The sequence below is a fragment of the Dichotomopilus funicola genome, assembly GCF_033296635.1.
Source record: "Dichotomopilus funicola strain CBS 141.50 unplaced genomic scaffold C8A04scaffold_5, whole genome shotgun sequence".
NCBI classification, from domain to species: domain Eukaryota; kingdom Fungi; phylum Ascomycota; class Sordariomycetes; order Sordariales; family Chaetomiaceae; genus Dichotomopilus; species Dichotomopilus funicola.
In genome coordinates, this window is record NW_026944026.1 from 415,376 (window position 1) to 442,863 (window position 27,488).

General features: G+C 56.0%; 6 protein-coding genes across 6 annotated transcripts; 2 read left to right on the forward strand and 4 right to left on the reverse strand.

Moving 5' to 3' along the window:
* Positions 1-957: 957 nt before the first annotated feature.
* On the forward strand, positions 958-2,177 carry C8A04DRAFT_25178 (uncharacterized protein; the record flags this gene model as incomplete). The annotated part of the gene is made up of 2 exons (XM_062779463.1): positions 958-1,135; positions 1,234-2,177. 2 exons carry the CDS (start codon positions 958-960, stop codon positions 2,175-2,177), a joined length of 1,122 nt encoding a protein of 373 aa, XP_062640354.1.
* Positions 2,178-2,565: 388 nt separating this feature from the next.
* Positions 2,566-3,737, reverse strand: C8A04DRAFT_34537 (KptA family-domain-containing protein; the record flags this gene model as incomplete). Its single annotated transcript, XM_062782860.1, has 2 exons — positions 2,566-3,417; positions 3,483-3,737. 2 exons carry the CDS (start codon positions 3,735-3,737, stop codon positions 2,566-2,568), a joined length of 1,107 nt encoding a protein of 368 aa, XP_062640355.1.
* Positions 3,738-5,527: 1,790 nt separating this feature from the next.
* Positions 5,528-9,496, reverse strand: C8A04DRAFT_9399 (uncharacterized protein; the record flags this gene model as incomplete). Its single annotated transcript, XM_062785466.1, has 8 exons — positions 5,528-5,560; positions 5,642-6,111; positions 6,157-7,114; positions 7,184-7,966; positions 8,048-8,297; positions 8,442-8,676; positions 8,773-8,927; positions 8,982-9,496. 8 exons carry the CDS (start codon positions 9,494-9,496, stop codon positions 5,528-5,530), a joined length of 3,399 nt encoding a protein of 1,132 aa, XP_062640356.1.
* A 7,214-nt stretch (positions 9,497-16,710) lies between these two features.
* Positions 16,711-19,485, forward strand: C8A04DRAFT_34539 (uncharacterized protein; the record flags this gene model as incomplete). The annotated part of the gene is made up of 1 exon (XM_062782861.1): positions 16,711-19,485. One exon carries the CDS (start codon positions 16,711-16,713, stop codon positions 19,483-19,485), a length of 2,775 nt encoding a protein of 924 aa, XP_062640357.1.
* Positions 19,486-20,774: 1,289 nt separating this feature from the next.
* C8A04DRAFT_34540 (UAA transporter family-domain-containing protein) lies at positions 20,775-22,243 on the reverse strand (the record flags this gene model as incomplete). Its single annotated transcript, XM_062782862.1, has 3 exons — positions 20,775-21,004; positions 21,108-21,910; positions 21,999-22,243. The coding sequence occupies 3 exons, from the start codon at positions 22,241-22,243 to the stop codon at positions 20,775-20,777; spliced, it is 1,278 nt and encodes a 425-aa protein (XP_062640358.1).
* Positions 22,244-23,785: 1,542 nt separating this feature from the next.
* C8A04DRAFT_9313 (uncharacterized protein) lies at positions 23,786-25,032 on the reverse strand (the record flags this gene model as incomplete). The annotated part of the gene is made up of 3 exons (XM_062785440.1): positions 23,786-23,929; positions 23,989-24,560; positions 24,630-25,032. The coding sequence occupies 3 exons, from the start codon at positions 25,030-25,032 to the stop codon at positions 23,786-23,788; spliced, it is 1,119 nt and encodes a 372-aa protein (XP_062640359.1).
* Between the last annotated feature and the right edge of the window lie 2,456 nt (positions 25,033-27,488).

Genomic DNA, 27,488 nt, shown 5'->3' on the forward strand with positions numbered 1-27,488 from the left:
TCGGCATAATTAGCAGCTTGCTTTGTACATAGATTTGATACCCAATGCTACAACTGTGACTATTTCAGATGCGTGAACAGCGGCAGAGCTGAAACAGTTGAGCTGAAACAGTTGAGCTGAACAGTTGAACTGAACAGTCAATTCCATACAGTCCACAATCCGAGTTTGGTCTATGGTGTATTCACAGCCAAGCACAATGTGACCCAAATTTGACGACACTGAGGCCTACCACGCGGGGTCATCCCCACTACTCATGTATGCACCCTCCATGTTCCAGACGGCCCTCGATGAACAGCTCTCCTGTTCAGCAACATGACTCCCATTCGCCTGTGTTAACCAATCCGTTTTTCTTCTTGGCATTTCCCATGATTACCATGTAGAAGCAGTTCTTCTGCATTCATCGCACCCATTAAGCCCATCACAGTTGCAACGATTGCATGAGGCCCTCCCCCACTTGATCCTTTTCTTTGGTTTCCTTTCGCGCAGCCTTGCCTTCTTTTTTCTTGCTTTCTCGCTTTCTCGTTTTCTCGTTTCCTCGCTTTCTCGCTTCCTTTTCTTCTTCTTCTTCCTATTTCTTAACCGGACAGCTGCTAGAACATGTTACAGTCCTTTAAACGCAAGTTCACCGAAGCATTCGCGCCTGCTGCTCCTGAGCATCCTTCTCTTTCTTCTTCTCTTTCTCAATCTTCCTCTGTTTCTCTTTCTCCTCCTCCTCCTTCTGTTCCTCTTGATCCTCTTGATCCTCTTGATCGCTCTTGTGATCGCTTTCCTGATCGCTCTCTTTCTCCTACATCTGTTTCGCAAAAGAAACCCAAACCAAGCATCGGTATCTCGAGTATCGATACTACCGATAGTACCATCTCGGGCATTGACACAAGCATCACTACCGATACCACTCCCGGTATCACTACCCATACCGGCTCGGATCCCGCCCTAGTTCCGAGCACACACACGACCATGGCGACCCCCGCGTCCTTTGATGAGCCGCTGGTCTACCGCGACCTGCGCGAGTGGCTCGAAGAACAAGAGCGCAACCCCAAGCCGCTGTCACAATCCCTACAAAAGGCACTCATGGACTTTAAGCGCGCCATCGAGCCCGAGCTAGGCGATCGCGACTGGGTGAGCCTGTTGAATCGTAAGTCTTTTCCCGTCTCCTTCACTCCCCCATCGCCCCCCCCGTCACAAACTCATTCACACTCTCGGGTTCCCAAGACGAACACTGAACACGCCCAGTCTACATCCAAGCCAACGACGGCGCCGCGCCGACTTTCACAGAGCACCCGGCCGATGACAATCGCTGGACTTGCACCTGCCAGTTCGTCCTGCCCGCCACAGGCCAGGAACTGTCGTTTCCCAACGCCGAATCCGGCCTCAGCTCGCCTCCCCCGTCTTCCCCCAGCAACACCAACACCACCAACACCAACACCACCAACACCGCCAACGAAGACGACGGCGGCGCTTCTATCTCCGGTGCCGGTGCCGGTGCCGGTGCCAACGCCGCCGCGGGTACAGGCACTACCCCCAGCTTCAGCCGCAAAAAGGACGCCAAAAAGTATGCCGCCCGCGCTTGTGTCCAGTGGCTGATCCGCGGCGGGTACATGAATGCCGACGGCGTGAGCACGACCACTATTAGCGGGAAGGCCAAGGCCAAGGCTGCCCGGGCGCAGTCTCAGGGGCAGTCCCAGTCCCAGTCTCAGGACCAGACTCAGCCGGTGACGCCGAAGAAGAGCGGAGCGGGAGCCGGAGCCGGAGGAGTTGCGAACAAGACCCCCAAGACCAACGGCATCGCCAACGTGAATGGAACGAATGGTGGGAACGCGGAGGACTACGACGAAGACCACATCCCCCCCGCAACCAAACGCGTCGAAGACCTCTGCAAACTGATGGGTCTCACCATCCCGCAGTACCGCACCTCCCCTTCGCCAACCGCCTCTTCCACCTTGCCATCTTCCACCTCCCCCGGCGCAGTCTCCCTCACCGCTGCCCGAGACTTTTTCGACGGCCGCGCGGATTTCGGACCCGACGCGGGTCTCAAAATCCCCGAGGGTCTAGGGGATGTGAAGAATGTGTATGGACGGAAGAATGCGACGGAGAGAGTGGCGGAGGTGGTGTTGGGGTGGTTGGTTGGGGAACAGGAGAGGAGGATGAGGGAGCTTGAGGAGATGATGGGGGAGTAGGTGCTTTACCTAGCTAGGTACTCAGCACCGAGGGTATGTGCTGTGTTTAGGACGGTTGGTGCTGTGCTAGGGACGGTGGGTGGTGTGCTTAGGATGGTGGATGCTCTGGCGTAGCGATCAGATGGAGAGATCAGACTGGAGATGGGATGGGAGATGGGATGGGAGATGGGATGGTTTTATCCTCGGGACGAAGCACCGTTGGTTGAGTCGTTCGCAGGATATCGGCGTAGATATGGTTTGGTGCTTTTCTCGTTTACGCAGAGCGGCATATAGCGATGATAGCGATGATTATCCATTCCCCCGTATCATATCCCTAGTGACTCCCACCCAACACTATTTATCCTCCCTAGCTGTCTCCCGCCTAGTAATCCTCCCTATCCTCTCCCTCCTAGTTATCCCCCCTTCCTCTTCCTCCTCTTCCCCTTCCACTACTCCCCCTTCCACCTCTCCCATTACCTCTCCCACCATTCCCCCTCACCTTCCCATGCGGCACACTAACCTTAACCCTCTCCGGCAAATCCCCCACCCACTCCCCATCCCGCCACAACACCCCCACCTGCTGCCTCCGTCCCACAACCTCCTTAAAATACTTCACCGGCACGATCCCCTCTCCATTCCCCTCCGTCAACACCACCCCATTCTCACTCATCCACCACTTTATCCCGCTCTCAGCATCCCGCAGACTGCGCTCTACGTCAATGTAGATGAGGAGTTCGGCGTCGGCGCGCATGCCGCTTATTACGGTTTTACTATTCGGGTCAGTGTTGTTGGGGTCGGGCAGGCCGGTGCTGAAGTGGACGTGGTTGCGGCCCATGGGCTTGAGGCCGCCGCTGGCGAGGATCGAGGGCCAGAAGGCGAAGTAGGTGCCGTGGATTACGGTTGGGGGGATGGGGAGGGCGCCGGGTGGGAGACTTTGTTCTTTTTCTTTTCCGACTTCCTTTCCCGTTTCACCCTCCGTTTCTTTCCCCTCCTCCTCTCCCGTCTCACCCCCCGCGGACGCAGTAGCGGAGCCAGGCAAAGGCAAAGCGAGCGGCTTAAGCAGGTGCTCACTATCCAGCTTAATAGAGTGCCCCTGATTAGCACGAATAAGCCAATGCGCCGGGTCGGTCGTGGACTCGTCAAGGTCCGGGTTCGTGCGCGGGTCCGGCTTGAGAGCGAAGCGTTGCTTGTCCGAGTTGTCGACGGCGTGGCGGATTTCGGCGAAGCTGGGTGATAGGGAGCGGAGGGGGGGCCATTGGAGCTAGCAGTCAGAGTCAGTCGGTTAGTTGGCATTCATGAATAGTTTGATAGATGGAAGAGACTGACCACCCGCTCTAAACTGGCAAACCCCTCCCGGTCCAGCGGCACCCCGGCGTTGGCTGCCTGGTGTCTCAACAGCCGGGATAGCGCCCGTGATAGGTCGACTTCGCGTTTGTCTCGGCCACCGCCTCCTCCACCGCCTCCTCCACCGCCTCGTCCTCTTCCGCCGCGTTTACCCCCTCGACCACCGGACTGCCGAGTGGATGAAAGAGCAAGGTCAGCGAGTCGGTCCTCGTCGAGCTCGAGGTCGTGGCTGGACATGGTGTGTGTCCTCTTGAAAGCTGTGTTGAATGTAAGAGGTAAGAATGAGGTTCGAAATGATAAAATTTGATGCAGGTTACGTTTGGGGGTTGGAGTGGAAAGACGATGTGGTGAGAAGTGACTGGCTGTGCTTATTGGTTTTGACAAGACTGCGAAAGGTGGTGTAATTCTGGCAGCTGAAAAACGAGGTCGGGGAATGAGGAATTTGTACATGAGAAATAGAAGAAAATAAGAATAATATATATAGATATACCGACAAAAATAGACACAACTGAGGAGATAGACAAGATGCAGAGACCGGAATCACTCACATTTTATGATGAGACCCGTTTTGACCGACTTTGCAATGAAACTGAGATCGTGTGTTGTCGTGAGAATGAGAGGTCGTGGTGGGGTAGTGGGGTTGTAGATTGTGGGGTGAGTGTCAAAATGCAGGCTATTCTTCGGCGAAAGTTCGATATTATACGGTATCAGGTATCTTGAAATACGGTCATTCCAGGGCCAAAGCGCTGACGTCGGACGGATTGAAAACAAGTCGAAAGAAATTAACCCAAGACAGAGTCCATCTTTTAATCGTCCCAGTGGTTTTTGAATCCATAGCCCCGGTGACTCACGCCGGTAAGCGCCCGTGCAATAACCAACACCCAACACCATTTCACTCAAACAAGACAAAGAGAAAACAAAGCAGCACATGTAGATAATGGAACAATAAAACAATCATCATCATACAAGAACCCCACACTTCCCCTCCAGCTGCCCCTTAAACACCGCCTCATTATCCTATCCCATCCATCCATCCATGCTCCTACAAAACCGATACAAATACCCCATTCCATACCCTGCCTACACCAACCATCCAACCATTCATTCCATTCCGTGGCCATCATCGTCGTCAAAACCAAGACGCCTACCCGATGTGAGGATGCCGTGAACGATGCCAATGATTAAAACAAAAACAAAAACCAAAGAACCCCACCGTAAAATAAATATGACAATATAACAAAATGCCAAATCTAACGAGCCCAGCCCAACCCAGCAAAAAACAAAACAAGAAGCTTTTCAACTCGAACTTGAAACTTGAAACTGAAAACTCAAACTGCCTGCCTGGCTGCCTCCTTAGCCCCGTCTCTGTCTCCGTGGAAATGGTAATGATAACAATAAATAAGATAAGAATAAACAAGAATCCAACGAAACACCGGTTGTCTTGCAAAAATGCGAGAAGGAACCCAAAAATGCGGGGAGCGAAAGATGCAAATGCGGATGCGGGCGCAGATGGGTGCAGGCAGACGGTACAGTATAGAAGCATGGATAGATACAGAGACAGAGCAGAGAGATGCACATGGTTTTTTGCAATCGCCCTGCTCTGTCTCTGCTCGTTTGTGCTCAATCCCTGTTCATCCCGGACTCCGTCTCCTCCGTCCCGAGCTGGTCTGATACCCGGGTGGATGATAAGTTTTGTCCGTGTGAGACTAGTATGGTTGGTGGGTGGCGGAACGTGGGTGTGTGTGTATCGATCGAAACATTGGACTTTCATGGCGGTCGTTTTAACGTTGTCGAGTTTGTGTGGTCTTTAGATTGGCCGTTGCATTCTTGAGGTTGGGCGGTGTCGTGTTCCGAGTGTAGCCGGGTATGTTGTTGTATTATGGAGCGCGTGTACTCTATAATATAGAGGTGGTTGGAGCGTGTACTCGGAGGTGTGGTTAAGCGTGTGTAGTCGAAGCGTGTAGTCGAAGCGTGTAGTCGAAGCATCCAAGGGAGCGTCGCGTGCCCCCAGAGCTTGACCCTCATAATCACTGCCTCAAACTCGGAATCCCCGTCTCCCTCTCTCTCCCCATACTCTCCCTCCCGGTACTATCCCTCCCGGTACTATCCCTCCCCGACTCCCTCTCCCTCGCCGCACTCACATTCCCCCCCCTCCGCCCCAGACTCCCACTCCGTCCCAACAACCCCAACCCCAATCCCAGTCCCGCCGACCCCGACACCTGCCGCTGCTGCTGGTGCCCTCTTTCTTCAGCCAGCCGATCGGAAAGGTTCTGTAGGGCTCTTTCTCTGTCTCTTTCTCTGCCTTCTCTATCTCTTTCTCTATCCCTGTCTCGGTCGCGGTCCCGGTCTCGGGTCCGGTCTTGATCTCGATCGCGATCCCGATCGCGCTCCTGCGTGGTGCTACTCCGCTCGAGATACTTCCTCGCCGGTGTGCTCGGATGCTGATGATGATGCTGACTCGACGGCAACGCCGTCGCCAGCCGGGTGGCAATCGCCGCAGGCACGAGTCTACTCCGACGCGGCAGCACAGATGGCGTGGCCGGGCCTTCGGGGCTGTGACGGTTGTTTTCACTGCCGCTGTCATGTTGCTGTCGGTGATGGCGGTGGGAACCTGAGATGGGTGGTTCACGATGAGATTCGCGATGAGTTTCACGACGAAACCCATTAACCTCGGTAACCGCCCTAGACGGCGCACGAATGCGTGTCGGCCCGTCGTCTTCGTCTTCACTCATCACCATTGCTTTTCGAGTGCGTAGATGCAGCGAGGTTTTCCTCCCCCCTCCGCTCTCACGAGGAGACGGTTGCTGTTGTTGAGTCTGCTGCAGCGTCTGATCCTCCGGCTCTTCCGACCCCAGCCGTCTCGACCGCAACAACAGCGACGACCGCCTACCGCCGCTATTACCAACCCCCCCAGCAGACTGCGGGCTATCCTCAGGTTCATCAGTCGCAGTGCGGCGAATACGCGCAAGCAGAAGAGAAGATTTCCGACCGGCGGTAGATTCGAGCGGGGTAGACGGGGCTGTGGCGTAGCGTGGGGAAGAGAGGGACGACATGCCGGCGAGCATGGACTTGCGTTTTTGTTCGAGCGAGGTTGGGGCGCGGGGACTGGGGTTGGTGGAACCTGCGCCTGCTGCTCCGTTTTTGACGATGGCGTCGGCTACGGCGCTAGGTCGGCGGTGGTTGTTGTTGTTGGGGGTTTCGGCGACGAGGTGGTTGATTGCTGGACTGATGGTTGTTGTCTCCGGTTCGGGAGCTGCCTGTGTTGCTACTGCTGTGGGAGGAGGAGCAGGCAGCGGCAACTTAGTCCTTCCAGCCGGGTCCGCAAGCGCGAGACACAACTCCGTCAAACTCCGACAGATACTATCCGCCTTCTTGCGCAGTTGCCGGTCGGTCACGCTGCCGTTGTACCCGCCCACCACACTAGCGGCGCTCGACACCGGCCCGGGCTGCCCCACAGACCCAATCATGGACGACAGCGTCATGGCGTCGGCGGCGGCTGATTCGATCGCGTCGAAGACGTCGGGGTTGACCAGGTTCTTGGTCTTGCTCAGCGCTGAGAGCAGCAGCGGCTGGGCCTCGCGGGCTAGGGGGGATGAGTGCTGCATGTGCGTCTGCTGGATGTGTTGCACGCTGCTGTTGATGTTGCCGACGTTGTTCGGAGTAACCTCCGCGGTCTGCGGCACACCCGTCCCCGATCCGCGTTTGGGCGACGCCGATACCGTCGTGGCGTTTGTCGTCGCCGTTCGTGGGCGCTCTTCCGATGACCGGGACACCCCGTTAGCCCCATTACCGCCTGGCGTAGCTGGCATCTTGCCCGTCAGTTCCAGCCTGTGGATCCTCGACTTCAGGTCATCCAGCTCGTCCCAGACCGTCGATGGCGCGGCTGTGGACGACGACGACTCGTTCCCCTCGACTGCGGCCTGGTTCGCGTCGGAGGTGTTCGGGTGATCCGGGAGAACGTTGACGGATTTGGGGACTAAGGGTGAGGAGTGGTACGTCCGGGCTGATGTGATCACGAGGTTGGCGTTGCGGTAGTGCGTCGACCGCGAGGACGACGGGTTGCTGCTGTTGTTGCTGCTGTGGTTGTTATTATCCGTCAGCGACTGCCGCCTACGCTGGTAGCTCGAGCTCGAGCTGTTCTCCCCCGCGAGGGAGTCCTTGAACGAGATCTGCCGGGGTGTCACAGGCGATGGCCGCAGGGGTGTCCGCCCGGACTGGGACCGGCTAGAGCTCTCGGCCGACGTGGCGAGCGGGGGCAGGTTCTCCCTCCCCGCCGGCGTGCGATACGCCGATGACTCGCGCGAGAGAGGATGCGCCGACTGCGTGTCGGCCGCCTGTCGTGATTGCGAGCTGTCGCGTTGGTCCGACATCCGACGTGTGACCCGCGGTGGCGAGGGGGTCTCGTGATGTGTCGCCGCGACGGAAGTGGAGAGCGGTCGACGATGTGCGCTCCGGGAGATGCGCGACTGCGAGCGGGTCAGCGACGGGGCCGACGAGTAGCGGTCGTCGTCGTCGTGGAACGAGCGTGTCCCCGTAAAGGAACTTACTAGAGGGCTCGGCTCGGCGGACGCGGAGGCTGGTAGCTGCTCCGACGCCCGCGGGGCCGGATCCTCCCCGGCAATCTTCATAAACAGGTCCGCCGTGTTGTCGTTGTCCGTGGTTGTCGTCATTTCGTCGTTTTCCGACGGTGTCGGCTGTGGGAGGTCTTCGTCTTCTCCTCGCCCACCTTCGATCGAGGGTAATGGACGGTCGCGATGGTGGTATTCTGACCCCGTCCCGGCGATGTCGTCGTTGTTTCTGTGGTCGTTGTTGTGGTCGTTGTTGTGGTCGTTGTTGTGGTCGTTGTTGTGGTCGTTGTTGTGGTTGTGATTCGAACTATTGTTTTTGCTCTTCTTGCTGCTATGGTTGCTACTATAATGCACGTCTTGCGGCTTGCGCCACGCGCGCATATCGAGAAAGACACTCTTGCGCGCTCCAGGCGACCGGGACGAGCGCGGAGCAGTCCGCTTGCCCGAGGAATACGATGAAGCGCCGCTGGGGGACGTAAACGGTTTGTGCGAGAGCGGCGGGCGCGATTGCTTGACGTCCGATTTTGCGCTGTCTCGGTGCCCGTGGCTCGAATGTTTAATCGCGCTCTCGGTCAATCGCCGTTTAATCGGAGGGATCGGCGAGGTCGCTGACGTCGGGCGCCCCTGTTCCTCCTGTTCCTGGTATTGGTGTTGGTGCTGGTACTGGGACTGGTACTGGGACTGCGGCTGGGGTTGCGACAGACGACGGTTTGCGGCCGACGCGTCGCGGGGAAGAATGTGCGTGTCGGAGAACGAGGCCGGGCGCTTGGAGCCTGTGGGCGTGTTGTCGCGAGCGATGTCGAAGCCTGGCAGTTGGAATGTGCGCGCGCGAGGTTTTGTCGTCGTCTTTGTCGTGACACTGGTACTCGTACTGGCAGTGGCACTGGCTCCTCCGGCGTGGTGTTGCTGGAACTCAAAGGTAGTAGCGGGAGTAGGTAAGGGGGCCGGCCGATCCGGCAGGGTTGGTGTGCTGCTTGAATGGTGGAGGGTTTGGAGGGTGCGAATGTTATGCGACGCTTCAGGGATGTGCCCGCTTGCGCCCAGGGGGTCAGCAACGGTCGTTTGCGACAGAACCGGCGCTAGTGGGGCCGCTTGCTGCAGCGCGAGCAGCGCCGGAATGCGGTCTTTTTGCAGGTCTGCAAATCGAAACGCCGGCAGCTTCGATGAGTTGTGGTTTTGTCGGTGCGTGTTGATTATAATGTCGCTGCGCGTGTCGTGTGCTTGGGGTGGTTGTCGAAATATCGGCGGGTGTTGTTGATGTTGTTGTTGTGGTGGTTGTGGGTGTTGTGGGTGCTGAGACTGTTGCGCGCCACTGATGTTGTGCGCTTTTTCCAGGGGGCCCGCCAAAGGTGGTTGTTGGCCGCTCGCGCTGAAATGGTAATCCGGAGGAAAGGCCCAGGGGCGGCCTGCGAAAGTGGTCGAGGTCATGCTTTTGGTTGGGAGCTGCCCCGTGCTCCAATCTGCTGCTCGCTGCTCAGGACGGCCCCACTCCTGCCCGCAAACCTTGATGCTGCGCCGGAGTGAAAGTGCGCGCGGGTCCGTGTTCCCGTTTCCCCCCTCGCGTCTCGAAAAAGAAACGAAGAAAAAGGGGTGTTTCTATGCCGTCTGCCGTCGAGACTCGGTACACAGGCGCATTGGCTGGGTTGTTGAAACGGCGCATCAGCGTCGAACAGAAAGAATCCGAAAACCTGGTTAGATCTTTGCTGTCCTGTCGAGCGGGATGACTCCAAGTGCTGCTCGGTGGTTGGGCGCGCGTTGGGAGCGAGACGGGCAAAAAAGCCAGAGCGGTCTGAGGGTCGCAGCGGGATTCGAGAGCGAAGAGAGCAGTCAGCGACTCGCAGCAAACGCGAATAATGGCAAGCGGGTAATTTGTATGAGCTCAGATTCGTCAACAAAACATTCAAAATTTAGAGTTGACTGGGAGAGAAAATTCACAGTAAATTGTTTTGGAGGCGGGGAATCTGTTTGCGGTGCTTGCGTGCATCGCGGGTCGAGATGGATGCGTGGACAACTGTCAGTGGCCGTCTGCGTCCAAGTGTAAATTACCGAAACACGCCCCACAAAACCGCAAACCATGACATCTCGAGTGTCACGCGAGGCGCTTCGACTGATGTCAAAGGGCTGCCGAAGCAGGCACCCACCGTACCACAGTAAATAAATCTTGACATCAACTCATGCCAGATGGATGCGGCTACCTATCCCTTTTCTTGGATTCAAGAACGGCTCCGATCGGGTTTATGAGGCCACCTCTCGGGTTCGATCCGTTTGCTGCAGGCTGGAGAAAAGCCAACAACACGGGACAAACCCAGCCTCAGATGATCTGAGTCAGTCCAAAAAGAATGATATCATCTCAAACGAAAGTATCGGACCGTAGCCCGGGAGACATGGGAGACATCTTCCAAGGGCGAAGTAAACAACCGCCGCCGAGCCCGTACCCGATACATAAATTACAGCACCCCATGACCCCAGCCGCTCGAAAAAGGTCAAAATCGACGCGCTAAAAAACCCAGACCATAGCGGGCCGGGGTTCGCCTCAGGTTCCGATTTCCCTCTTCGGGCAGCATCTGTTCATGTCAACACGCGCTTGCCCAAGTCGTTCGTCGGCCGTTGTGTGCAACATGTTTTGTCTCGGAAGCGTGAGTACCTGGCATGACATGGTTGTCCTATGGATCTTACACGACGAGGACTTGGTAATTCGTCAATTCTTTTCAAGATAAAAAGAATGACTGCAGGACACAACCCCGCAGTGGCATTTTCGAAGTGCCGGCTCAAAAATCAGAAAGAAGGAGTTGCAGTGGACCGGATGGCCACGGGGTCAACAGATCATGCAGCAAGCAGGCCGGCTGAGGACTTCACCCCGCAGTTTTCTTCCTTTTGCCTCGCTTCTCCTTTCTCTAACGAGCGATAACGTTATGCAAGAAGCAGGAGACAGGAGGGAGGGAGGCGAACAAACAAAGAAAAAGGGAACACGTCGTATTGGCCGCCGATATCTGTCTCCTCAGATAACGTTGATTCCAGCACTTGCAGATAGACAGCCGGAACGCGTCGTTCTCCCGTTCCGTAGACCGTGACCGTATCTCGCTTCGACACCTCAAGACCAAACCATGCTCCCTTCAAGGACCGCGTTGTGTAGAACCCTGTCTCGCGACAACAATTCAACCGCCACTTGCAATTTCTTTGGTTGCGGCTCGGGTAACAAGAGAGGGAAGGGACATGGGGTTGTTGTCATCATCCATGAACCCATGGATGGAAGACGGGGGGCTGGCGGCGCGCGGGCCTCGCCGAGCGGGAAACGGTTTGGTTCGGCTGGGCTGGGCCTGGGGCCTGGCTGGATGGACGGGGGTTGCTATTGTTGTGTTGTGTTGTTCAACTCTCTTCCGAGAGTTGTTGTTCTGCTGTGTTGTTGCTGTGCCGTGCTGGGAGGCTGAGGAAAGCCGTCTCGGATGCTGTTCCCGATGAACCTCACCCATCGCGTGTGTCTGACTCTGAAGCTGTTCCCGTTGTTCGGAAGCGCAAAGCGCGAGGGGGGGGAGAATGGCATTGGCGAATCAAGAGTTCTCTTTGGGTTCCTTGAACAACGGGATAACTGACGGGGTGTTCGAGCGATGCACGCCATGTGTTGCAGCCAGAAAAAAGCAATGTGCACGCTTGGTCAGTGGCAGGGGTTTGTTGACATCGAGGGCGAAGCACAAAAGGTCGTTTGGTTGTGACCGATGAGTGTTGGCCTGGCCCGGGTCTGGACAGACTCGGACTGTGAATTGGTAAAGATTTCAAAGGGGACATAGCTAATTGTGGAAAAGACTGGTGAGTCCTTTTGTTTTGTTTACTTCTGAGTCCTTCCTCGGGCGAACAAGGATTCTCTGAAGCATCCGAGTCTTTGGAACCTCCGTAACGGCTGAGCCCCAGCTCCACTGCGTCTCCATGGCTTCGTCAGTTTACCAGGATGAAAAAGATCCCTTTGGCAAGACATTATTATGAGGTCTACCCTCTTCGCTGGGCCCGATCGTCGAGACTGTCTCGGGCATCCGCGTCTTGTACTGTAGTGTACATCCTCCTGTTCAAATGCCCAAAATAGACTTGTGAAACCTCGTCTGGATTCTGGAAAACAGTGATAATCACTGAATAACTATTGCCCTGCTTGTTGCATTTCTGTAAACAGGCGGCGGCCAGACTATATATCATGCTGTCAGTTTCAAAGCAACAGGGAAACAACGGGACAAGGCTACTTAAGCTCACGATACCCTACAAGCAAGGCACAAGACTCGTTCACTTACCGAGTAAACAAAAAGACTGTCCACGAGCACAGACCCCAAGCCAAACACCCAGCCAGCGATCACCAGTTTCACATCCCGCTGTCTCTTGTGCATAACAGCGTCTCCATCCACCTGGACTCACCGCCTCTCTTATCATCCCTTGCCCTCCCAAAAATGCGAAATACCCATCCCAGCCTCGAAAGAGGAGCCAGCATGAACTCGAAAGGAAATGAAGTCATCTAGCATGAATGATTTCTCGAACAGATGTGGAGTTGGAACGTTGAAAAGAAGTTCCACTTTTCGTCCCGAGTTTGAGGCAGTGCGCCACGGGGAAAATTAGTTGAGTTGAAGTCGAGTCAAGCCTACGGATAACTAGTCAAAGTCGTCTGATGAGAGGTGCTCGGGCAAGTTTCAACTCTCAAACCTTGGGACTTCCTTACAATGTCGAACAACTCCGATAATTTGCCTCCTTTGGTCGGGATACATCCGTCTGTGGCCATTTCCTGTTGGGAGTGAGTCGTCGATTTGTCTTTAGCCTGCTGTCTTGAATCATTCGGCGATTCCGTGTCTTTCGATGACGATGGCGGGCGGGAAGTTATGCTGTTACAGGTAAATGACTACGGGTTGCTGCTTTGGATGCGGATATGGGCATGAGGAAGAGGCGGATGAGCTGTCTGAAAGATATTGCCCGTTTGTGAAGGACAAGCTTTGCGGGATGTGCTAAAACGCGGAATTTCCGTCCCTCGGCCGATGCTAATATGATTAAAACAGTGACGGAATGACAGAGAGGTGACTACGGACTATTTGGAGTCATTTGACAAGGCATCTCGTTGTTGTTCCCACTATCCGTAGGGGGTCTAGGTTTGACCACCGCGTCTATTTACAACCCTGATATATCGGAGGACCAATAAATAAACAGCGTTAAACACAAGACGTCAACGGCAAAAGACACGTCCAGTGCGGCTCTGCGCTTGGCGCCCACCTTCCCGCGAAGTTCCTTGCGGCGGTGTGTGTGATGGAAACGAGAGACGGGATGGAAGAATTCGCCTGCAACCGGAACCGAGCGCAACTTCTGCTGTTGCACACATTCACACAATCAAACTCCACCAGTAAAACAAGCGAGATTTCGCCAGTGGGTGAGGCTGCAACTTTGCACGCTTTGGACCGAACCGCGGTGGGCAAAAGTGGGCAAAGCGGACAGGCGCTCAGGGCTGCACTGCACGTGCCCACGACCCCACAAGGCACCCTGCCTTTCGGATCCGACCTCGTTTCAGATTTCGGCCGGCCAATGGCGTGGCAGAAGAGGGCCAAAGCGGGGATGGAGGAAACATGCGCCCGCGGGATGCGATGGTAGGTTGGCCCCACCGTTCGGGGGATCACAGAAGTGAAGGAACACGGCAGAAAAGGGGTCGGTGTGTGTTTGTGTTGTGTTGTTGTTTTTAATTTTAACCAAAACGACGAGGATGATGATTTGCGGGAGGTGGAGGGAATGCGAAAGCGATGTGCGATTCGAAGATTTACCATCTTGGGAAAGCCAACCGCTCGTGGAAGCGGGGAAGGGACCAGACCCCGACGATGGATGGCAAAAGGAACGTGGTGTCCCTGTCCACGAACTCATTGCGGGACCGAGCAAGTTCGAAAATTGGAAAATTCCACGGGCCGATCGGGAACAGGACAATGCATGCAGGCGAGATGAACAACAAATCCAGCAGGATCTCGAAATCCGCGTGGAAATTGGCCCGGTCCACCTGAGCGACGCATCCACTGCATCGTTCCTGGAGCCATGCGGCACAGCTCACCTTTTACCCAACGGGAGAACTTGTCTCTCCCAGGAGGTAAGCTGGCAAGACAAACCCACGGGGGCTCCCGCGAAGAAAATGGGATGGCCTGAAAAGACGGCCACTATCCCTGGGGACAACGGGGACGTCGACTGGACTCACTGGAGACTTCCCAGCGTGTAGACTGCATGGCCCGGGGCGCCGGCCCAAAACCTCGGCCATACCGCTGGTCGGCCGACGGGCGCTAAGATCTCTGTCTTCCCACGTTTTTTTATCATGTTCGGACGTAATTTGGGGGCAGGACTCCCAAGTATAGGTCAAGGATGCCAGGCATCCACGAGGTGGAAATTGACGGCGGCCACGAGTCTCAGATCTCAGATCTGGCATAAGAAACTTGAAATGACGAACCGCCCTGCACGAGTCAAAAATGGCTCGACCAGAAATATCTCCCAACGAAAAAGGGATTTGTAGGGCTAACAATAGCGCATATCAACAATAAATAGTATCTCGAGCACCAACTGCGTTGGGTATCCCTGGCTTGCGAGCGGGACAGGACGTAAGCAGACGGCGGACAGCCAACGGCACACTTGCAGAAAGTCGGTGTTTCGGTGGACGGACTTTTGTCCTCCAAAGAAGCAGTGTACAGTCCACAGAACATCCATACATAGGTGGCCGAGGACAGAAGCTTTGTCAGTGAGAAAAATCCCGGGCTGCCCGAAAAGCAACCCCTAAAATGATCTTGGGGAAAGATCTCAGCGGCTCAAGAGTACCACCACTTTGGAACGAACCTCTTCGAACCGCTCGCTGATCGGGGATCGAAGAGAGAAAAGGGGACCAACGAAGCTGTCTTGGCTGTGAAAAGCGAAGCGGAGGGGAAGACGGGGCCTCTCCGACCACGTCGCTGGTGATTGGCCCGAAGGACGTCAAAGTCTAGGTGTCCCTCCAATCAGCAGCCCCAGACAATTTTGCATCCATGGGTCGCGCCGGCTATTTTTAGGATGGATTGTTTGGAAGCAAGCAATTCGAAAAGGGAGCTAGCCGCCGGCGTCCTGCACCGGCCAAGTGGGGTGCCGCAAGGCGGCTGCTCATTGGACGGCGGCAGTCCCGCCCCTGCAACAGAGTCTGGGCGGGGGCGAGCTGGCCGCAGGTCAGTGGCTCGCTGTCCCGAGGAAGCACCCCCATGCTGAGCGCCTTGGCTGGGGGGCAACGGCCCGGGGGGTAGGGGAGAATGCGTGTGTGAGTGAGTGTTTTGGAGCGTCTGCAGGCCGAGCATGCAGGCTGTTCTGCCTGCGCAGGCCACCCCTTCCCCCCGAGCGCCCCCCCAATTTGCCCAAATTTGGGCCTGGACAGCTGCCCCCCTTCAGCGCTTGTCTCTCCGCTGCAGGTGCCACTGCCGCCCGCCTTGAGGTAGGTGGCCATCCCCGATCCCCGGCCATCTGTGGTATCCTTGCCAACTCACGGCCAGCCAATTCCGTTCTTCTCTTTTCTCTCTTCCAGGTTCACGCATTCCCACGCCTTTTCTTTTCTCTCCCTCCCCCCCCTCATACTCCCACCTAAACATAACAACAACCGAAAGGGAACGGAAAGGCAGCGTGTGCAGTTTTTTAGACGGGAACGTTGGGAGCACCGGCCGAGAACCAGACTCGACCTGCTGAAAGAGAAAGAAGACGAGGAATTGGAGCGTGCAAAGGGACCGAACCCCGCTGCTCACACTCAGACTCCATACAACAACACTGCACCGGGCAAAACCGAGCCATCTCGACTCCGAACTCCCACAACACAACATTCCTCCCTCGGCTTCCTTTTAACTTTCCCAACCCCGACACCGAACGAGACCGGACGACTGGGCCATGCATTGATGCCTACGCCACCAAGTCGCCGGCCGCCTTGCCTTCCACGCTCCTTTCTTTTCTTGTTGATCCTTTAGCGGACTCTCATCCCCCGCTCGATCGACTGCGCCGCAGTCCGTCTGCGCTTCGCTCGACGAGACGCAACAACACAAGCCATCTTCCTCTTCCTCCCCAGCCTCCGCCAGGCGCGCGCCCTCCCGCCGTTGGGTTTCTGCCCTTTGTTTACCAGCCGCCTTTTGACGTTCAATCGTCCAATCGACGGAGAAGAGTTTTACAAAAAATCACTGCGCGGGAGTTGAAGGGATATTAGCGGATTGTGCTTACTTGTCTTTTTTTCTTCTTCTCTTTTTTGCGTGGGACATTGACGGGAAAGGATACCCAGGATTCAGCAGCGCTGTCCCGCCTCGCCCGATTTTTGTCGAGTTGCAATTCTGCAAGACGCATTCAAACCCACGATTTCACCATTTTCCCGACCTTTTACACCAATTCGCCCTCCAGCAATACAACACCCTGCGCTGCTCCGGCCATCAGCAACCATCGGACGTTGAAAAGGTCACAAGACCCGGCGGCCAACCCGTGGCGGATAGACGAGACGTGGCTGAGGCCGGATCTGAAGTACGAGGTCAGACTCGGTGGCTCTGTCCAGGAACCAGGGAATCTCAGCAGCAGCAGCACTAGCAGCAGCACCCGTTGGTGGTCGGACTGACACCATTTTCCTCGCATCTTTTTTCTTTTTCCCTGGATTTTGCTAGCCGCCGAATATGCCTTCAGCGGTGGCACGACGGCTGTTCGAGGACCAAATACCGTCGATAATGTCAGTATACGAGGTGGACAGCGGCATCACAGATATGGACCAGTCCAACCCCGTCACCATCGTGGACCACAAGCTGGTCATGGGGGACGACGCGAAGCTACCGGGGGATGCACAGCCAGGGTTACGGCCCAGCGCATTGCCGTCGGATGCGGTGCACAGACACCATGACAGCGCATCAACACAAGCCATGACCGAGTCCGCCGACTCGTCGCCCACAACAACACTGTCCATCGCCGACTCGTCCGACCTCTCGGACCCTTCCCCGTCGTCGTCTCCCGACTCACCCGTCAACCTCGCGCCTCTGCCCAGCTTTGCGCCCAGCTTCGCGCCCAGCTTTGCGCCTACCCCCTTTCGGCGCCTGTCCAGCATGGCCAACCTGACCGTCTCCGACCCAAACCGCGATCGGCCCATGACGTCCCCTGGGCCCCGGCGGCTCAAGAACATGAAAGGCCTGTCCATCCAGCCGCCCTCGATGGCCTCGTCAACGGCCGTCCTGTCGGAACCCGCTTCGCCTTCCTTCATCAAACCCACAATTGCGCCCATGAAGCGCAAGCCAAGCCAGCTCAGTCTCAAGACGAACACCACCGATCTCCTCGCGCGCACCACGCTCGAGATCCCCAGCTCTCCCACCGTGGCAGCAGTGCCCATGCTCCAGCGCCGGGCCCTGAAGCACTCGACGTCGACGCCGCAGATGCTTTCGGGACTCCGGTCTGCGACGTTTGGCCCGCCCGGCGGGATGACAATACCGACAGTCTTGGAGCGCAACGAATCCGGTCTCTCTACCTTTTTTCGCCCTTCGCGGTCGACGGAAGGGCCCGGGAGGACCTCGACCATCAGGGAAGAGGACTCGCCCATCCGGACGCAAATAGCGAACCGCATCGCCTTCGACACGGAACCCTACCATGAAGTGGAGAACAACGAGGACCAGAAGTCGCCCGGCTACCCGCAAGGCCCAATTGCCATCTATGGCGATAATGTGTATTTGTACCTGGAACCAACTGCCGAGGAGGCGTCTCGCTTCGACGTGGTCATCAACGTGGCCCGCGAAGTTCGCAATCCCTTTGACACCAGTGCCAAAGACCAGCCAACGCCAGAGTTCAAGGAGAAGCCCGATGAGGACTCGCCGATTCCAGAGACGGCCATGACTGCCGCCAGTTTCACGACGGCGTACGAGTATTTCCCCGAGGATGCCGGGGGTGACACGCCGACAACTCCCAAGGCGCAACCGTTCAAGGAGCCCGAGTACATCCACATGCCGTGGGACCACAACACCGACATCTCGCCGGACCTGATGTCGCTTTGTGAGACGATCGACAAGCGCACCAAGGAAGGGAAGAAGGTGCTGGTGCATTGCCAGCAGGGCGCGAGCCGGTCGGCCAGTCTGATCATTGCCTATGGGCTGTATCAGAAACCCGAGCAGAGCGTCAACGACGCGTACCATGCGGCGCAGGCTAAGAGCCGGTGGATCAGCCCGAACATGCGCCTGATGTACTGCCTGCAGGATTTCCAAAAGGAAAACGCAAAGAAGAGGCTCGCGCCTAGTGCGGGCGCCAAGCCACGCCTGGCCCTGGGGAAGAGCCCTACCCACCGAGCGACCATGTCGGCGGACAACATCGAGACGGCCGCGAAGGAGCCATTGACGGCCCCCTTGCCCGCCGACGGCCCCACGATGTCGAACCACGGGGACCGCGAGAGCAGCCCCAACCGAGGGAGGGGGACCTCAACCCCCAATAATCGCGGGGAACCCATCTCCCCAGGGCCCTCGTCGGCCCCGTCGAGCTTTACGTGGTCCGAGAAGGAGGACGAGGCGGATCCGGGCAAGTTTGGGCGGTTCAACCTTGATTCGCTGGTTGCGCCAAAGCCAGACGACCCCCCATTCCCACCTCCGTCTTTCTCCGTCTCCCGGCCTCCGCCATCACCGGGGCTGGGTAGCTTCACCATTTCCAAACCGCCCCCCACACCGGGATTTGGCGGATTTACTATGTCCCAGCCTCCACCGACCCCCGGGTTCGGGGGATTTCAGCTATCTAGCTCGCCCCCACCACCATCGAGACTAGGCGGCGGCTTTTCCCTTTCCAAACCCCCACCAGCGCCGAGACGAGCACCCCCCGCGATTCCCCGGCCACCCCCATCACCCGGGTTCGCACCGCTCGAGCTGTCACGACCGCCCATGTCTCCCGGCTTTGCGCCCTCCGACCCGTTCGCGAGACCACCGCCGTCTCCCGGCTTCGGCGCACACCGCTTCGGCGCAAAACTGGGCGCATTCAACGGGTTTGCCTCGCTCAACATCGGGCCCGCCCCCAAACCCATCGAGAACCACACCCTTCCGCCAGAACCCCCAACCCCGGGCCGGCCCGCCGTCGCCATCCTCCCGAGCTTTCCCGACGACGATGCGCTGCTATCCCCGCGCGTGGAAACCATGACGAACAACCCGATCCACGAAACCTTTGGCGCGGCGGCCGCTGTCTCTAATTCGCCCAAGGCAAAAGACGCGGCACCGGCACCGGCACCGGCACCCTCACTGGCGGGTTTCCAATTTGCCGAGATCCCACCTACGCCGAGCGAGAGCGGAAGCGGGGGCGCATTGTTTTCGCCGCGCGAGACCATGTTTCCGCGTAATCCGTTCTACCCGTTCAGTCGGCCGACACAGGTGGCAGATCCGAGGAGTCCACCTACAAAGGGGGAGACGCCGATTGTGCGGTCTATTGATGAGATGATTTAGATGGGTTGTTACCTACTTAACCTGTCGTACGGATATCATGATTTTTATTATTGTTGTTTGGTGGGGTGCTCTATCTACGACACCCGGAAGACATACATACCCAGACATATGTTTGCTAGGATGCCCAGGCGAGGAGGGAAACGCGGTGGAAAGAAAGCAGCACAGGGAACGGCGTCAGCACAGCATTCCGCCTCTTTTATGTCGATTTTCTTTTTTTTAAGTGTCACTGTTGGTTGGGTGATATGATGATGGATGGATGGATGGCTTGTCATTTTATCAGCGACTTTAGCGCTACGCAGCATCGTATAGCCCAGCAAAGCAAAGCACTGCACTGCACTGCACTGCACTGCACTGCCGCAATGTCTCTTTTTTTATGTTTATGTTTTTTGGTGGGTTGGGTTGGGTTATTTCTGGGGGGCTTTTGACTGTAGGGGGGTTTGACTTGGGGTAGGGGGTTGATCTCACACAAAAATGAAATGTATAATAACTCTGGGGATGGCATGGCATCTTGGGAGTGTATCTCGAGAAGCATCATCATCATCATCAGAAAGCAGGAAAGAAAGAAAGAAACATCAGCTTACACACATTCACACACCCACGTACATGCACCCACATAGCACCCACATGGCACACTCGCTCAGAAGCCGGACATAGCCCGATAAGTCAGTTTGTTTACCTGGAAAGAAGGGGCCAAGGCTCATGGATTGGAGGAGGCAGTGAGTGTGAGTGTGTGAGTGGGCTGGATGATGGATGGATGAGGTGTGTATTGGAGAGGAAATAATTTTTATTTTTTATTCTTTAGGATGATGGGACTGGGATGAAATCGAAATAGGAATGTGATGAGATGGTGTTTATGATGGAGCAGGCATTATTACCGTGGCAAGCGTGGTAGCTAGGCTTATGGGTATTTCATCTACGGGGTACTGGTGCTGGTGTGAATAACTCAATGCGCATGCATATGAATATATATCTACGGACTTACTTTCTACACAGCCCGAATCAATGTGTATGAGCTTTTGTTCGTTCATGGTTGGAAATTCCGAGTTGGGGATAGACTGAATCATGTGATAAGAAACTTGCTGTTAAAAAAGGATAAATCAAGTCGGCGAAATAAGAAACACAAGGACCTCTCTATCCTGCGGTCTAAAACGGAGAAGTAAAGTATGTACGAACAACAACACATAATATATACACCGCACAACCACCCCCCTCAGCCATCACAGTTAGCCCCACCACTTCCCTCTATCCTCTATCCTCTTTCCTCTCCTCCTGCCCTCTACCCTCCTACTCTACTCTCTCTTCTTACCAGCAGCAGCCTTAGCAGCCTCCTTAGCCAATTTCTCGCGCCTCGCAATCTGCGCCTCGACACCAATCCCACCAAACACCAGCCCGACACCGAGCCACTGCATCTGCGAGAGACGGTGGCCGAACGCGACCACGCTCAGGATCATGGTGAACATTTTGCGGGTTACTGTCACGGTGACGAGGAGGACGGAGGAGAATGTTGAGAGGGTGTGGACTGTCGGGCTAACGTTAGTCACTGAGATAGGGAGAAAAGGGAGGAAGGGGTAAAGAGAGAGAGAGAAAGAAAGAGGGGAAAGAAGGGGAGAAAGAAAACTCACAAATAAACACCTGCCCCACACACCCACACAACGCAAACCCCAAAACATCCCTCCACACCGTCGGATGCCTCGCCAAAAACCCCAGCGCAGCCTCCAACTCCCCAGCACTCCCGCTCACATCCATTCCAAACCACTCCCCCAACCCCGTCCTCACCAACCACGGACTCAACACCAGATACCCGCCCGTCAACACCGACCCCAACAAGTTATTCGCCGCCATCATCTGCGGGCCCGTATACCCGCGCCAATTGGTAAAAATATAATCCTGCGTCGAGTTGGTGAGCCCATCAAACAGCAGGTTGATACCCAGCAGCAGCATCCCCCACGCCGTCTGGCCCGAATGTGTTGACGCCTTCTTTTTGTGTCCGCTGCCGGAATGCAAGGTAAACACCGCCACTCCACACGTCACAGCAGCAACGACGAGGTACTTATACAGCGGATACCGTTTCCGAAAGACCGTAATATGCAACGCCATGACGGGGAGCAATTTACAGCTCTTCGCCAGGATATACGTGATATAATCGATATGCGCCAGCGCGGCGTATCCAAAGGGGGCCGCCAAAGCATTGGTGAAGGCGACGAGGAGGAGGGGGGGGAGGATATCGCGGGAGGGGATCAAGGCAGGGACGGGTTGGCCGCGCGGGGTGGTGAGGACGGAGAAGAGTTTGCCGCCGAGGGAGGCGAAGAGGGATTGGATGGTGAGGAGGAAGACGGGGAATTTGAAGCGTTCGGGGACGGAGTCGGGGCCGCTGTTGGTGTAGGTGGTGGTGGTGAGTTTTTCTTGGAGGTAGGCCCATGTGAGGCTGGTCGGGTATTTCTAGTCAGCTTCAACCCTCAAGAGAGACATACCGAGAGAGACAGAGACTAAGAAGAGAAGAGAAGAAGACTCACAAAGAAGCATAAATCCCCAAAACATCAATAACCAACGTAACAATCCCGGCCTCCTTCCTCACCACAGCAGCAGCCGCAGCCGCAACCTGCCCTTTTTCCTTGACTTCCCCATTTAACCTCCCTGCTTTTTCTGCTTCCGTCCCTGTTCCTGTTGTCCCCGACTCCCAACTCCTCAAATCCTGTTTCCCAGCATACTCCGACGACGGCTCGCGCCGCAGCGGTGTGGCCTGCTTGATGCGGGACATTTGGACGTTTCGAACGCGCGCAAAAAGGTCTAGTCAAGTCGGGTCGAGTTCGCGCGTCAAACGTGTGGGACTTTGCGAACGCGATAGATGAGAGGGCGAGAGAGAGAACCTTGATGAACAAGGAACAAGAGGATGGATACCTCAAAAGACCCCGCAACCCAATTGACAATTCGCAAAAGGGCCGGAATAAACTCCAGAGATCGACAACAGTTCCCAATCGACGACGACGTGACGGACAACAGAAAAGGGAACGAGAATAAGGAGCGAGAAAAAAGTACGACGGTGTCCTGAACTTTTGCGCCAAGTGGGATGCGACTACACACCCCAAAACGGAGAGAGATCAGACCCTTCTCATTCGGCCAGCCTGGCTTTTTGGAGATTGTTTTCCCGGGCGTGCTGGGGCGTCAAGGTTCCCCACAAGTCAGCCCCCACACGACCGTCTTAGCGCCTCGCTTAGCGGGCTTCCATGCCGCTGCCGCTGTTCTGCCGCCTGTGGGGGCTTCATCCAGCACTGTGGAAGGCGCGGACCCAGAACCACCCAAAAAGGAAATGCCATCACCTCCTTAGGGTAAGCTGGCTTCTTTTAGTTATAGCATTTAGGCTTACGAAGTAATCACACGACAATGGCACATGCAAACATCAAGACTTGGAACCGAATTCACGCAACTGTAAGGACTGGCCCCGTCATAAAATTGGTATATTTAGTCTGTCCAGTCTCCGTCCAGATAGCTACCAAGACATCTTCCTAAGATCTGGTGATGTCAGGTCGATGGGGTTGTGCTCCAGCCGGGCTGGGCCGGTATTCGAAAGGGGTATCCGTACAACACGGGCCTCGGGGAGTAGAGATGGATAGATGATCGGTTCGGTTAGTATGAGGATACTGAAGAAACTCCAATCGTTCGATGAGCAGAGAGAGGCGGGTGGATAGTGAAAACGGGCGGTTTGAAGATGCGATAAATCGAGTAACGGGAGGTAGACGTGGACTATGATAAAGGAGCCGCCCCGGCAAAGCTCCTAGTACGGCGCGTGGTACGTTCGGACCTCCGCGAATCGGTGGTGTTGTTGCTACCGCTGTCTGGCTCTGGTTCGATGCCCCAGGATGTGAATGTCTCACATCCCGCCCGAGAGTGATTGTGATGGTTGATCGTATCCGCGAGGGCCGCGATATGCTCGGCCGGCTTCTGCCGCAAAAAGACGGGTACGATGAGGGAATGATTTCGGTCCGGAAGAAAAAGAAAAGAGAAGGTGATGGATGGGTGGGTTTGTGACTGTCTGTGTTTTGTGTGTTGGAATGCTTTTGTAGGTTAAGAGAGTCGTCGTCGCATCGTGAACCTCAACGTTGAATAGAAAATGCCTTGCGGCAGCCAGATCTGGTCCCTGTCCCATACCGAGGGGCCGCCAAATCCGACGTAGCCCAGCAAAACCAGGCGCACGTTTCCGGGCAGTTACCATAGGCCCCTTCCCCATCACGCCAGACTCCAGCGGTTACAGCATGTCCGGTTTTTATTACAGCCTGTAGTTCCGTCGGCCCTCATCCGCACTCTACTCGGATGATGGGGCCGGTTGGTTCTGCCGGCGCGTCTTCTCTGCCTCAAGGTTCTCATAGAGAAGGTAAAGCGCCGTCTCGTTGGCCTTGGCGGAACCCATGATGGTGAACATACGTTCGCCGGTTTCGTCATGAGGAGCCTGTCAATGCCGGTCAATCAATATGCACACACAACAAATTACACACTCTCATCACCCACCTTGGCAATAGAAATGCGAGCTCCCGACGTCTTGCGGATCTCGCTGATCTTGGCACCACCGCGGCCGATGATGCAGCCAACCATGTCGGCAGGGATGCTAATGTTTTGGGTCTGGATCTCCTCGCCGTTCTCGTCGTGTGTCGGCGGGGCACGCGTGGCAGCGTCGGAATCCGATCGGCGGGAGAAGCCACGGGGTCCGCCGTTGCTAAAGTCGGCACCGTTGCCTGTCCGCGTCACGCGAGAGCCGCCGTACGGGGCCCTATCTTGTACGTAGCCACTGCCTCCGGTAACGCCAGGCGCGCCAGCGGTCTGGGTACGGACAACAGGGTTGTACAGGACGGTGCCTGTTCCCCGTTGCCAGTCGTCCACGAGGCACTTGCAGATTTCCCAAATGGCACGCTGGATGCCCTCGGGCGTGCCCTGGACCTCAACTATCCGCTCGGTGGACTGCGGCAGCATCTCCTTCTGAGCCACCATGCGCACTCCAGACACATCCTGGATATGCTTGATTTTGAGACCTTGCCTTCCAATGATGGTGCCCATCTGGTTGTGAGAGATGAGCAGCTTGATGGCTATAAACGAGTGTCAGTTAGTTGTGTCCCAGCCAAATCAAGAACCTGAATACGCCGGAGGGACCTTACGATGGGTTCCGTTGCTCTGGACCACTCCGCCCATGCCCAGTGTGGGGGCTCCCTCCAACAGGGACCGAGCGACCACGGCGTAGGCTCTCGAGATGGCCTCGCAGCCGCCAATGATGGTCAGAACTCGGTCGTAGACGCCCTGAACAACCTTGCTGACACCGGCCTTGACGCCAGTCTCATCGCGCAAATCCGCAACATTCTTTCCGCCCTTTCCAATGATCACACCAGCCTCCTTTGACGATACGATCGCACGCAGGGTCAGCTGGGTTTGGGCATACTCTTCGTCCGTCTTGGGCGCCGGCTCTCCGTCGGGACCCAGGCGCGGTTCGTCGCCAAGGTTGAGTTGGTCCAGGTTCTCGGGAAGATCAGACCCCGCGGGGATGGAATCTTGTGGTGCCGACATTTTTGGTTGTTGGTGACAAACGGAGCAGAGAAAATCGGTTTGCGGTGTGGGATAACGATGCCTGCGGCTTCGAAGGCGTGCGTGCGGGAGGAACAAACGGTAGGTGGGAGGTGGGTGGTTCGGGCTGCGGGAGGATTAGTTTGTGTGGTGCGCAATGGTGACGGTGTGTTGAAGTTTGCGCCGGGTTTGAAGAACAAAGAAACGAAACCGGGAACGGTCGAAATGGAGGAGGATGAAAGGGGAAAGGTATGGAGGCAGTGTTCAAACGCCAATGACCATTCTGCAGCTTGCGCCGGTCTCGCTTCCTTTCCAGGTGTCCCTTTGTATGTAAAGAAGGAAGCGGTTGCAGGCTCGTCAAGGGCAGGATCGAGAAAGAGAAACGGTGCGCTGCGATAAAGACCCCTAGTGCCGAACCTAATGTTTGGCGGGGCAGGATGCACATACCTTTTGCAGCAGGTGGACACAGCCAATTGGGGTGGCGTGTGCGCTGGGGGAGAGCTGCGAGAGCGGGGTTCCGGCAGTGATAGTTAGAACCGGCTCGGGAGGATGGGAAAGTGGGAGGAGAGGTTGGTGCGGCGGGAGGGAAGAGGAAACCGATGCAAGGGCACGGCGGGAATGTGATTTGAGGATATGGAGGAGGAGGGTGTAGATGGGGAAATTTGGAAAGAGATGCGGGAGGGTCGAGTTTGCCGCATGAAGAATGGGCGATTGTGGAGGAAAGAAGGCGGGTGGTGAAAAAAGATAAAAAAGAGGGGTCGCTGGGGTTCGTGCAGGGCAGGCGTCTTTGGGACGGGTGGGTTTGAGACCTGGAGAGGCGGAAGCTGCGAGAGTTCGTTCGAACCACTTGATGTGGTCCAAGCGACCACCACCTTGGACACGTGCGGCTATTGTGTGCGAGGTTCGCTAGGAAGGTGCGATGTGTCGATATCTATGTACTGTACATACATGTAAATACATGGAGGTGACTCCTACTTTGCTCGGAGTGAGCCTACTATGATGTTACCTACCAACCGTTAGCTCGGGAAGAAGGACTCTTCCATCTTCAAGGACTCTTGGCAGTTGGACTAACAAATTACTACTGAAGTTAAACATTGATTTATGTTTTTCTCGTTGTGGCGCCCACTGTTCGCCTGGCTTCCCTCGCGGGGGTGGGGCGACTGTGCTCCCACTCATACCGCGTCTTAATGAGTGCCCCCAATCCAAAGATGTGGGAGGATTCTTCCCCATCTCGCCATCCCACTGTCTTCGAACAACCTACCACGGCCGACTTTCAGATCTCCCATCATTCCTCTCATCATTCTCTCGCCCTGTTGTCCACAACGATCCAAACCGTTTTCGAATATTCGTACAAACGGGCGTTCTGTTGGGCGAATGACACCCCACAATTCCCGTCCACTTCCCCACATCTGCATCGAAGCATCGATCTCTATGCAGTCCGTGCGTCATCGACAAACCCGCTGCAACCAGGGATGGGGTGGGGGGGGTTTTCCCTTCCCGGCGGGCCTCATCGAGCTCATATCCGGACATGTCTCGTCGTCTTCGTTCCAATCCATCCTCCCGTTGCGTGCTCCCCCAACCCTATGGTTTTCCGTCCACTAGACAGCCACGGATCGCGGCCGCTCTTGCATCTGCTGCAGCCTGTGTTTGGTCTGTCAGAGTTTGGATTGGACTACAATATGTGGACGCGCATCAAGGAATCAATCATTCGGTCCAGTCCCGTGGCCCAAAATGCAAATGCAGAGCTACCTACCCAACTACCTTCAACCAGTCGCTTCGACTGTGACGAGCTCCTCCTCTCCTGCATTCGACGACAGAATAACGAACCTTTCTCAAGCCAGAGTTACGCAAGAACAGGGTGCCATTGGCCCTGCAGATGAGACGAGTTCTGCTTTCCCGCTTCCCGTGGTACTTGGCAGCTGCCGACTTGGTCACACCCAGTTTTTCTTTTCTTGTCTTTCAACCCCAGAAGCACAATACTGCCCCCCGCTCTCACTTCCCAGCCCGAGACATGAAGGGGCTTCGTATCTTGAAGTAGGCAACCGTCAACATATTCGCGCCGGAATCGACCTCATCCCTCCCGTTCCATCCAACCCATCCGAACAAGCATCCCAAATACCCCAAAGGTCACTGCCTATGTGTATTCCCCTCCATTGTCCAAGAAAGACGTTCGTTACCTTCCCGCGTGGCCCTCCTGCGGCCGCCCCCGTGCCCCCCCAATGCCGATCGTTTTAAAGAAGCCAAGCCTGATCTGGGGAGAACCTTTTTACCATCCATGGATGCATGCTTGTTTGTAAAAGAGAAAAGCAATAGTTGCCTTACTCTATATCGAATCGATAGATTATCCCCCTCCCCTTTCAGGCGATGGACACGACAAAACAGGCCACACAGAAAACATGTCGTATGACTCTCGACTTGCCGAACCGAACCGAGGCCAACCCAACAGAAATCACCCGGAC